This window comes from Haliotis rufescens, unplaced genomic scaffold (genome assembly GCF_023055435.1).
Source record: "Haliotis rufescens isolate VD_foot unplaced genomic scaffold, xgHalRufe1.0.p SCAF_17, whole genome shotgun sequence".
Lineage (NCBI taxonomy): Eukaryota > Metazoa > Mollusca > Gastropoda > Lepetellida > Haliotidae > Haliotis > Haliotis rufescens.
Genome location: NW_025963857.1, coordinates 15012649 through 15025593, shown reverse-complemented (window position 1 = coordinate 15025593; position 12945 = coordinate 15012649). Strand labels below are relative to the sequence as shown.

The following is a 12945-nucleotide window of genomic DNA, read 5'->3' as shown; positions in this document are numbered from 1 at the left end:
GAGTTCCAGTCAACGTGCTTCCTGTGTCATGGCCACTCACGGCAGTTCGACTATGGATGGTGAGGTAGAAGTGTCAGAGGATGCCATTATACAACGACAAAAGAAAGAGAGAAAAGAGTTATTAGGTACACTCAAACTTGTTTTATATGTTTCTTTGTCTTTCACTATTTGGGATTTCTGTTTGTATATATGAATATATTTTTGATGACCGTGCATTTCGGATGAACTTTTCCATCTTTTACTGACGCTTCGTTCAATCAATACAACAGCCTTGTTTACACTGTATTCACGCTGTATTCCATGTTTGATACATTTCTAGTCTTGTTTATGATTTTCATAATGTCATTATATTCATGCCATTGAATTCTGAGTCTTGTTGTATTCTGAATCTGCAGTATTCTGACAACTGACAATCAAATCATTAATGAAGATAAAGGATTCAAGGAACATGCATCTTTAAAATTTGTTGTGAACAATATACACAGATTACTTTTACACACTGTAACAGTGAAACAATATGCATGCTACAACAGCTGTCACTTATAAAATCTATGTTCATCAGGGACATATTTTTTCACTAGTCCACACTAATTTGTTTATGATGTGTTCTGGGACATAGTTTCTAACTCTTGAGAGGATCAAGGTGTACTTCTGTGTAAATAACTATAATCAGATAACCATGTGAACGGTCAACTGTTTTTGATGATAATTAGTTACAACAGAATGCATCAATGATGATTTTAACAAATTTGGTGGCACATTCTCCCACATGTTCTATATCATGACCAAATTTAAATCATATCTGTATCAAATTTGGGCTTTGTAGAGATGTATTCCACTGATCACAGGACCAATATAGTGGAAGAGGTTTTTTTGCTTAGTTCAACATTATTGCATTGAATGCAGTGTTAAAATACAGTGTTAAAATACCTCTGAATTTATTAAAATAACAATATAAACAAATCTGAAATTTGAACAAAATACAGAATTTTTCCAAAATTGCCTGCCAAGGGCACGTGGTTCAGAATTGTAGATAAATCACTGTTACTGATAAGTAAGGGTGAAAGTAAGTATACTTTTTTAAAAAAAAAGGAATTTTCATGTAAAGTGAATAAGGTAAGCTGATGATGATTATTCATAATTAAAGACTTTAATTAATGTGTATAATTACTGTATCAGTATATTAGTGTGTGTGTGTCATGAGAAACATTTGATCATGTTGATGGCCATGTGACAGGATGTTACTATACAATAATTGGAAAGTTGTGTATTTGAATGTTGAATGTGGATTCTGAGCCAGTAACCATGGTAACATATGAACTGCCATCACTATTGACATGTTACGATCATTATCAAGAATATATGAAATGGATTTCTTTGGCAGCCTTTGATGCTGGTCTCAGCCTATCATCTAATACATAGAGGGGATTTAGATCATCTATTTTTTTTAGACGTTTTTTCTTAAATTTTCAGCTCACATTCAGAAATTGAAGCATGCTGTACCGAAAGGTGACAAGAAGAAGAAAAAGGAGATGGCAGAACAGGTTGCGGCACTGGAGGCAGAAATAACACAAAGACATGAAACGGAACTAGAGGAGTTTAAGACACATGGTGCAAAGGTAATGTATTCCTACTCACTCTCATTAAAATCAGATCTTTTACTCTCATACGATACCTCTCTGTGTGAAATTCAGCCAATCAACATCAAGGCTTAGAAATTCTCAGTACAAGTGAGCAAATAATTCAGACCAGCATATCTGATTTCTATATCTCAAAAATGAAGTTAAAAGGACAGTTCTGCATGTAAATAATATATACTGCACCCTTATCATGCTTATGTTGTATGGGATATTTTATTCACTCTTGTCATTTCTCATCACCATGGCACCAACATCCAAAAGGGAGTACCATTGAGAGAATATTCATGTTCAGTGTTGGTTTTCTTTTCTTAACATTCAAATTTCTAAATTGAGGTGTTAAAAAATTTAAGCTAAATCTGATTGGCACAAGAGCCCATGCATCCTTCCTTTAGATTGGACTGCTCAGAGTTCACCAGACACGACCTATGGAGGGCTTGTCAGATTCACATGCAGAGAGGTATCAAAAGATGTGATTTTTAGGTCTTTTATATTTTGTTAGTTGATTTACAAACATTTTGGTCTAAATTCAATGGAAGTGGTCGAAAAAATTATTTTTTTAATTTTCAAATTCCAGATTAGTAATGCTGCTAATGAATGAAAGACAAACACATTTAACATGGCGAGATACCAAAAGATAATTGATTGGAATTTGTTTTAAATAAAGATTTTTATATGTATTTTTCACCATTTCTTGCAAACAGCAATGATAAGATGTGTGTATTTTTTCATTTTCCCATGCAAAAAGTTGTTTCTCAAAAGTCATTTCTTTCTACTTTCATTTTTTTAAGACGGTTGGTCATGTAAAGGAACAAAACAGTTATATACAAGGCCTAATGAGGATGCGTTAATGTGGTCCATGACTTACAGTGTGATAGTTATACACATGGAGCAATGGTGTCATGTTCATGCTAGATATGACTAGACGTGAATGGCCCACTTGAGTGCCATGAAAAAGTTTAAAACAGTTCTCATCATCATACAGATCATGTGGGCGATGTAACTCCCATCAGTATTCCCATCCTCTATAATCCAGGCATCATATCCTAATTGCATGGGGGGGCACGGGTGGCCCAGTCATCTAAGGCGCCGCGATTTGCTGTGCAGAGTTGCGTCCCTTGGGCACGCCAGAAACCTATGATTGTGGGTTCGAATCCTGGTTCGCCCCGATTATGTTTCTAGGTTTGTCAGCACCATACCCGTGCTCGTGGGTTTCACCGAAGTGGTAAACGTCAGAGACCTGCATCACTTCCGGCTTTCATCCCACATTAAGCTGACACGCCGCGATATAACTGGAATACTGTTAAAAGCGGCGTTAAACCCAACTCACTCACTCACTCACTAATTGCTTTCCTCACGCACTCACTCACTAATTGCGTGGATCGATGCTCATGTCAATCGCTGGATTGTCTGGTCCAGACTTGATTATTTACAGACAGCAGTAATATAGTTTGAATATTGCTGAGTGCAGCGTTAAACAAGAACAAACAAACAGTACATTATATCTCCATTCTATTTGATTAAAACCATGGACCAATTCACTGAGTGAGTGAGTGTGTTGGGTTTTATGCCACTCTTAGCAATATTCCAGCAGAATCACGATGGGGGAAACCATGACAACAGAATGTTGATACAGTACAATGGATTATCAGAGGATGGGGGATTTGTTGATAATGCATCAAATGCTGATGTAGAATGTTACTCATGCTATCTACCACTGGTTTGTACGCTTCTAGATTACTTTTGGGGGCGCAGGTGGACCAGTCGTCCAAGGCATCGCAATTTGCTTTGCAGAGTTGCCTCCCTTGGGCATTCCAGAAACCAAAGACCGAATCCCCGTTCCCTGATTATGTTCCTAGGTTTTTCATCACCGTATGATCTGATTTTAATAACATTAGCATGATTACAATACTCTGACCTCATCAAATATGTCAAACAATACGAGCAAGGGATGTCAAGAAAGCAATAAGTTTCATAAAACCATTTGTAGTAGATTCTGTTCGATCATTCATTACATATTCTTCGCTATATGCATCAAAGTTCCTGTTAATTCTTCCTATGGCAAAGAACACGCAGGCCCAGTCGTCTAAGGCACCACGTTTCGCTGTGGAGAATTGATCCCTTGGGCACGCCAGAAACCTATGATAGTGGATTTGAATCCCAATCCACCACGATTATGTTTCTAGGTTTGTCATCACCATACCCGTGCTCGTTGGTTTTACAAAAGTGGTAAACGTCTGAGACCTGCATCACTTCGGGGTCTCCTCCCACATTAAGCTAATGCACTGTTATCTAACTGGAATACTAACTCTCTTACTTGATTCTATACAGGCCGACCACAGCTTGAATATTGTTTATTGTGGCGTTAAACAACTAACAAATATGGCATGTACCTTTATCATAAGGAACATCGACGAGAGAAAATATGGATCATTAGAAGCATGGTGTGGCCTTGAGTAAACCTGAATCTAAATAATTTTTTACTCCAAAATCATGTCACTGATACTTTTTTCCTTTGTTCATTCATGTTTCTCGTGATACAAATACACGCGCACAGAGATACTCCCCAACACATATATAAGAAGATTAGTGAATTCCCTTTGTAAAATTGTATCATGTGCAAACTATCATGGATTGTATGTGTTTTCACTAGGGCTGCAACAAATACAGTATGAGGCGAATACGATTCGTATCACGAATATAGGGTAATGAATACGAATATTAATTCACGAATACAGTAATAAGTCAGCAGTTGATGTATTTTATGTTATATTCAGTGAAACATTAACAACATTAATTATTTGACATGGTTGGTTAATTATCTATATTATACATTTATATACTGCACTTGTCCAGGTACTTAGTCTTAGTATCTGCTCAAATGCTACAATGACAAGTGACCCAATCCTGTCAAATGAAATATTATAAGAGTGTTGTCTTTAAAAAAATCTACGCATATCATATGTTCTTATGGATGTTTTAGGTACAGGGTATGTAAATGCACATAATTGCATATTCATAAATATTCGATTCTAGTGGCCACGAATAACGAATTCAATTCATGAATGGATACGGTTCAATTCACCAAATACGCGAGTGAAACGTAACGGCCCTAGTTTTCACACTTTAATTTGTTTTTGATTATATCGATAAAGTTGTTTATATCAATCAAAGACAGATAATGAAAATAGCTTAAAATTTTTCAAATTCAATAGACATTTTCTTTGTAAATAGTGCCAGTTTGTTACTGTCTCTTGGTCAACACAGTCTCACATGATCAAAACCAAACATTGTCTAAAGTATTTTTCCTGAAGACGATCAGCCTTGATACTCTTCATGACAACTTGCCCTCGAATGCCAAAGACAAATTGGCATACAATATTTGTTCAGTATTGTGTGTAATTGGTTTCAGTGTTGTAGTATAATGCTATTCAACATGTTGAGTAGCCAGTGGTTTTCAGGGATTTCAGATGTAGACCCAAGTCTGCAAAACATGTCTGTAAAAATACCTAAATTGGAGCTAAAATGTCCTAATTAAGGTTATTAGAAACATAACACTTGTGGATAAGGTCTAAGTTTTGAAAAGTTAGTTTGTGTTTTACTGACAAGTTGTCCAGTAAAGACAACAATACTTCAATACTTAGTTTGACAATTATTGTACTGAATACTAAAACATCCTCTATGTTTAACAAACTTCCAAATTTTCAACAAGCTTATGTTTTCCCAGTTTGTCTGCCATAGGTACTTTGTTGAATGTTCTTGATATTCCAGGGTTTAGATCTGTGAAGGCTGTTACATGTTTGAGTTATTCCCAACACTTGGTGTGTCTGTATGCAGGTAGAGGAGGTCATTGACAAGCTTGGGCTGCTGGGATCTGGTGATCAGGGGGAGACAACTCCTGCCCAGACTGATTTGGAAGTAAAACAAAAGAAGGCCTCCAAGGCTCAGAAGAGAAGGGTGAGTTATGCTGGAAGTGATTACCGTATTCGACGTTATAAGCGCCCAGGGCGCTCTCAAAATTAGAAATAGGGGGCTCTTATTAGAATATTATTTTGGTGGAAAAAACAGAGTTGAAAGATAACTTTCATGGTTTATGCTGACAGCCTGAAATGTTTATGTACGACAGATATATTTTTTTGCCGACAGAATTTAATTGCCAATAATTAAATTTTCATTGTGTTCATTGAAATTCCTGTATTCTGATTAGCTGAATTGGTCACGTGTTATTGCATTCATTTCCCAATGAATGTAAAAAATTAAGCCACGCCCACCGAGGCGCACTACTTTTATTACTTCGGAATGTCGGGGAATCCCAATATTACAGCCGAGGGATCCCTTTCTGCTCACGTGCATCGTCATGCACAGGACATTTAGCGACTTTCATGCATATTCATTGTCCAAACAAACCTTTGAAACCGAAGGCCGAGAATGAATCAAACAGCAAACATGCAGGCTCGCTCGCCTGTTTTTGTTTCTGCTCGCCTCGGTTCAACTTTCATGATTTCGGGTTTCCTTTCTAACTAGCATTTTTCCAACTGTGTTTTACCGTAATCAGGGAAGTAATGTTTGAATCTGGCGGTAACTGACCATGTAATTTGAAACAGCCGCCTTAAAAAAATTCTCCCGGACATATTTCTTCCGGTTCGTTACAGTCTGACTGTTGCAGTTCTTTTCGCCACTTGTCTTAACTGACAGGTCCAATGAACATTGTTTTGATCCTGCTCTCCGTTGATTGGCTACTGACAGTGTAGGCGTGTCAATTTATGTGCATAAATTAAGCAATCACCTGATTCATGCACGCCACAGTATGTATTCCTACACCTGGAATGTTTATCAATGTCGTCATTTTTGTCTGTTTTGATATATACAACTGTTTTTGGTTAAACTATTGTAGATAAAACATGTTTTATGTTGTCGAATTTAATTATAAGCATTGACTGTGTATTTGTTTCGGTTCATTGAGGTATGAATCGAAAAACCAATGTGCAAACTTTTGTAAGAATCCGCTACGCGGATTCATACAGTTTGCACATCGGCTTTTCGATTCATACCTCAATGAACCGAAAAAAATACACAGTCAATCCTTAATTAATTATGGGTGCATATATCACACGAGTGCGTATTATATGCGCATAAATAAGTCTTGTGTACATTCATCAATCAGAAGGGGTGCTAATTGGGATTGTTCATTAGCCAATATATTAGCGAATATCGCCGTGGGCGCTTATTAGAGCGGGGGTGCTTATTATGTCGAATACGGTATTGAATTATGAATGGGCATCTGACCAATGATCTGGTACTGATTTTCAGTCTACATTTGACCATTTGTAGGCGTTGTGAGTTAAATTGAGGCATTTTGTGTAAAATTTCATTGATACAACCAATTGATGCTGCATGATGTTTTCATGTGTTTGTGTTTGAATTATCTGTGGGAAAGATATATGAGTTAGCAACATTCCTTAATGGCATGTGTCATAATGGTCTAATGGTAGAGTGTCCACCCGGAGAGCGGAAGGTCTAGGGTTCGAACCCCAGCTGCGTCGTACCAAAAGACGTTAAAAGATGGTACTTGTTGTTACCCTGACTGGCGCTCGGCATTAAGGGGCTAAAACAAGGACTGGTCGGCTCGGAGTCAGTATACTGTGTCTGAGTTGGGTATACATGTTAAACTGCGGCATGGTATCTCAGTGTGCTAGCACTATAAATCGGCATCAGTCCGGACTAGTACAAGCAGCCACAGACACACACGTGCATGCACGTCGCTATATAAGTGCAATAATCTTGGACGTGACGTTAAACCCCATTTCACCACCTCACCTAAATAAATTTAGTTATTTTTTTAGATAGTAAATTTATGACATTTGTATAGAGTATCTAAGGCCTATCAAAAAATAGGTTTGGTTCCTATTACGTGGAAAAATAAAAGAGGGTAGGTAGGAAAGTTATTTTATTTTTTCAAATATTTTACCTGGCATATCTATAACTTCCAGTCTCGTGTTGCATGGATGACAACAAAAACTTTTTTCACAACATGTCAGATATACAATCAATCTTTAAACAGGTAAAAGAGAATTTAATGAAAGTTGAAATCATATTGTCAGCACAGAACAAAATGATGAAAAATAAAGGGTTTTTACGGTGGCCCATAAGGGACATGGAGTCTGTTTTTCAATATTTTGATGTTTAACTTACTTTTATCTTAACCTTTTGCAAATTAACACAATCTGCCATACAAATATGTGATAAATCATGTATAAAAACATCCGAAAACATAGAAAATGTACTTTAAAGTAGCTTTTGAGTCGCTGAAATGTGAAGTGAAAATGTCAAAAACTAAAATGGAAATGTCAAAAACCAAAACGAAAAGGTCAAAAACTAAAATGAAAATGTCAAAAACACAAAACGAAAATGTCAAAAACTAAAATGAATACACAGAAAACTATTTCCACCGCAGTGTAAATATTATCACCGCGGTGGAAATAGTTTTCACCTCGGTGTAAATATTATCACCGCGGTGGAAATAGTTTTCACCTCGGTGTAAATATTATCACCACGGGAGTAAATGTAGGTAGGGTCGGGAGTAAATGTAGGTAGGATCTGGAGTAAATGTAGGTAGGATCTGGAGTAAAAGTAGGTAGGGTCGGGAGTAAATGTAGGTAGGGTCGGGAGTAAATGTAGGTAGGGTCGGGAGTAAATGTTGGTAGGGTCGGGAGTAAATGTAGGTAGGGTCGGGAGTAAATGTTGGTAGGGTCGGGAGTAAATGTAGGTAGGGTCGGGAGTAAATGTAGGTAGGGTCGGGAGTAAATGTAGGTAGGGTCGGGAGTAAATGTAGGTAGGGTCGGGAGTAAATGTAGGTAGTGTCGGGAGTAAATGTAGGTAGGGTCGGGAGTAAATGTAGGTAGGGTCGGGAGTAAATGTAGGTAGTGTCGGGAGTAAATGTAGGTAGGGTCGGGAGTAAATGTTGGTAGGGTCGGGAGTAAATGTAGGTAGGGTCGGGAGTAAATGTAGGTAGGGTCGGGAGTAAATGTAGGTAGGATTGGGAGTAAATGTAGGTAGGGTCGGGAGTAAATGTAGGTAGGGTCGGGAGTAAATGTAGGTAGGATCGGGAGTAAATGTAGGTAGGATCTGGAGTAAAAGTAGGTAGGGTTGGGAGTAAATGTAGGTAGGGTCGGGAGTAAATGTAGGTAGGGTCGGGAGTAAATGTTGGTAGGGTCGGGAGTAAATGTAGGTAGGGTTGGGAGTAAATGTTGGTAGGGTCAGGAGTAAATGTTGGTAGGGTCGGGAGTAAATGTAGGTAGGGTCGGGAGTAAATGTTGGTAGGGTCGGGAGTAAATGTAGGTAGTGTCGGGAGTAAATGTTGGTAGGGTCGGGAGTAAATGTAGGTAGGGTAGGGAGTAAATGTAGGTAGGGTCTGGAGTAAATGTAGGTAGTGTCGGGAGTAAATGTAGGTAGGGTCGGGAGTAAATGTTGGTAGGGTCGGGAGTAAATGAAGGTAGGGTCGGGAGTAAATGTTGGTAGGGTCGGGAGTAAATGTAGGTAGGGTCGGGAGTAAATGTAGGTAGGGTCGGGAGTAAATGTAGGTAGGATTGGGAGTAAATGTAGGTAGGGTTCGGGAGTAAATGTAGGTAGGGTCGGGAGTAAATGTAGGTAGGGTCGGGAGTAAATGTAGGTAGGTAGGGTCTGGAGTAAATGTAGGTAGGGTTGGGAGTAAATGTAGGTAGGGTCGGGAGTAAATGTAGGTAGTTTCGGGTGACCGTAACCAAGCATATCTTTTTGATATGCCTAAATGACCAGGCTACTTGTGCTGCGGTGCAGGACAAATGTTTTCCTTGGCTAAAATACTTAGTGGCATCATCTATCTACTGGGAAGGTATACTTTTCAGCCAAGAAGTGATCAGTCATGAGAAAACCTAAAATGATGCTATTTCTGTTAATAGCCTTATTCTATACAAACAGCGGGGCGGTCAGGTAGCCTAGTGGTTAAAGCGTTTGCTCATCATGCCGAAGACCCGGGTTCGATTCCCGACATGGATACAATGTGTGAAGCCCATTTCTGGTGTCCCCCGCCGTAATGTTGCAGGAATATTGCTAAAAGCGGCATAAAACCATACTCACTCACTATACAAACAGCATTGCATACATTGTAGAATGTGTGAAACGACCTTTGATCTAGGACATTATGAATGATTAAAATAACAATATCTGTAACAAGCTTTTTATGATTAACATCCTGTTTGGGTACCATAAATCACCTGCTGCCGTCGGCCCTATTCCATACAATGAATGCTTGTCAGGATTAATCCCCTGTGTAGACAAAAGAGGATGTCTTTTATGTTGTTATCTATTCATGGCATAAGTTGTGGACACAATAATCAAATGAATGAGCAGACAGAAAAGCACCATAATGTGATTTAAAAATTCAAAGCGAAAGCAGGGAGACTGGCCGACCCAATCATTGAAATTGCGCACAGCAATAAACAACAGGAACCCGTTTTGAGCCCAGTGGCAGATTGTTTTGTTTGGCTGACTTTTTAGTCTGTTGTCTGTTTCATGCTGTTTCCATTTTCAAACTTGATTTTGGTCAAGCGTTTGTGATTAAGAATGCCCTTAAGTATTTATATCTGCAAAGATGGGATGTTGAGTTTACTTCCCCTAAAAGATTGGTGAGCAACCTCAGCAGCGATGTTAGGTTAGTGTTATGTGTAGGGTTCTCCAGCCATGTCAGTGGGGACATACCATAAGTGGGATTCAATTCCTGAAAGTGACTGTAGCTTCACTATTTATGAAAACCTGGTAATGGACATATATTAATTAGACCTGTCAAGAGGCTGATATTCATCCCCAACTCCACAGCAAATGACACTACAAATTAACAATTCATGTTGATATTGTAGTAACCAAGGTTACTGTTGAGGTGACTGCATTTCACTGATAACAGGACCCAGAAAGATATTAAGGCTTTTAGGGACTGACCGTTTGATGTTTGGGGTGTGGCTTGGATTTATATTGAGATATTTATTCAGCTACAACTACAAGACCAGTTATGATACTCCATGTCAGAATGATGAGATCTGATTGGTCCATGTGATCTTGATAAAATACTTTATCATACCTCCTTGTCAGAATGATAAGATCTGATTGGTCCATGTGATCTTAATGAAATACTTTATCATACCTCCATGTCAGAATGATGAGATCTGATTGGTCCATGTGATCTTGATGAAATACTTTATCATACCGCCTTGTCAGAATGATGAGATCTGATTGGTCCATGTGATCTTGATGAAATACTTTATCATACCTCCATGTCAGAATGATGAGATCTGATTGGTCCATGTGATCTTGATGAAAAACTTTATCATACCTCCATGTCAGAATGATGAGATCTGATTGGTCCATGTGATCTTGATGAAATACTTTATCATACCTCTTTGTCAGAATGATGAGATCTGATTGGTCCATGTAATCTTGATGAAATACTTTATCATACCTCCATGTCAGAATGATGAGATCTGATTGGTCCATGTGATCTTGATAAAATACTTTATCATACCTCCTTGTCAGAATGATGAGATCTGATAGGTCCACGTGATCTTGATATAGTACTTTATCATACCTCCATGTCGGAATAATGAGATCTGATTGGTCCATGTGATCTTGATAAAATACTTCATCATACCTCCATGTCAGAATGATGAGATTAGATTGGTCCACATGATCTTGATAAAATACTTTATCATACCTCCATGTCAGAATGATGAGATCTGATTGGTCCACCTGATCTTGGTAAAATACTTTATCATACCTCCATGTCGGAATAATGAGATCTGATTGGTCCATGTGATCTTGATAAAATACTTTATCATACCTCCATGTCAGAATGATGAGATCAGATTGGTCCACGTGATCTTGATATAAAGTACTTTATCATACCTCCATGTCGGAATGATGAGATCTGATTGGTCCATGTGATCTTGATAAAATATTTTATCATACCACCATGTCGGAATGATGAGATCTAACTGGTCCACGTGATCTTGATAAAATACTTTGTCATACCTCCTTGTCAGAATGATGAGATGTGATTGGTCCATGTGATCTTGATAAAATATTTTAATATACCTCCATGTGGGAATGATGAGATTTGATTGGTCCAAGTGATCTTGATATAGTACTTTATGATACCTCAATGTCGGAATAATGAGATCTGATTGGTCAATGTGATCTTGATGAAATTCTTTATCATACCTCCATGTCAGAATGATGAGATCTGATTGGTCCACATGATCTTGATGAAATACTTTATCATACCTCCTTGTCAGAATGATGAGATCTGATTGATCCACGTGATCTTGATGAAATACTTTATCATACCTCCATGTCAGAATGATGAGATCTGATTGGTCCACGTGATCTTGATATAGTACTTTATCATACCTCCTTGTCAGAATGATGAGATCTGATTGATCCACATGATCATGATCTAAACTATGGTGTACCCCGCCTTGGAGGGGAATAAAATTCTCAGCCGTGGAATAAATCTCTTATACCCCACCATGAGCAATGCAGGCTGCCCGTGGATATCTGAGAGGCCCAGTAAGTCCCTTATCTCTAATGCCACCTCACACTTTTCCCGAGTCAATAGAAGTCACATGACATTGCCCAAGTTAACCACAGCTCAATCAAACAGCTGTTTTCTATCAATTTTGAATTTGTGTTAATTCTTTTTCAATGTCACATTAAAACATGTCGGTAAGACAAATTCGTTGTAGCAGGATCACTCTGGGTATATGGGGTTTTATGCGTCCCTCGTTAGGTATAGACTCGATTATTTACATACCGTCGTCATATAGCTGGAATATTGCAGCATTTAACAACAAACAAAACAAACAAACATTAGATGTACCATCAAGTACCAATACCGGATGTTAATGATAGAATCTTGACACTATGATACTGATCACACAATCTTAACATGTTGTATGTCGTGATTACACTGTTGTGTTTAACTGATGGTATTAAATATACATGGAGTTCAACTATACTCAGAATACTGTTGAAATTTAGCTTCAAGAATTGATATTTTTGTTAATTATACCCAGTACACATATTTGTGAGGAAAATAATGATAGTTCAGTAATCGTTAACATATTGTTACATTTATTGAACCTTTTAATAACCTTTCAATAATGTCATAATTAGAGGACTTAATCTTGAATTAAAATTGTGATTGATGCTCTTTAACTTCAAGATGACTTCATTCAATTTGAAATATTTTTTTTAAATTGTCAGATTTGTCATCTCAGTG

At 37.9% G+C, this 12945-nt stretch overlaps 1 protein-coding gene across 1 annotated transcript in view; it reads left to right on the top strand.

The window, feature by feature from the left end:
• The first annotated feature begins 10 nt into the window (after positions 1-10).
• The window catches only part of LOC124140877 (deubiquitinase OTUD6B-like), a 51790-nt gene continuing 38855 nt past the window's right edge, over positions 11-12945 (top strand). The window contains exons 1-3 of the mRNA XM_046508692.2: positions 11-125; positions 1474-1619; positions 5475-5594. Of these exons, the coding sequence (XP_046364648.2) occupies positions 29-125; positions 1474-1619; positions 5475-5594 (363 nt within the window). The 5' untranslated portion in view covers positions 11-28. The remainder of the gene's footprint in view (positions 126-1473; positions 1620-5474; positions 5595-12945) is intronic.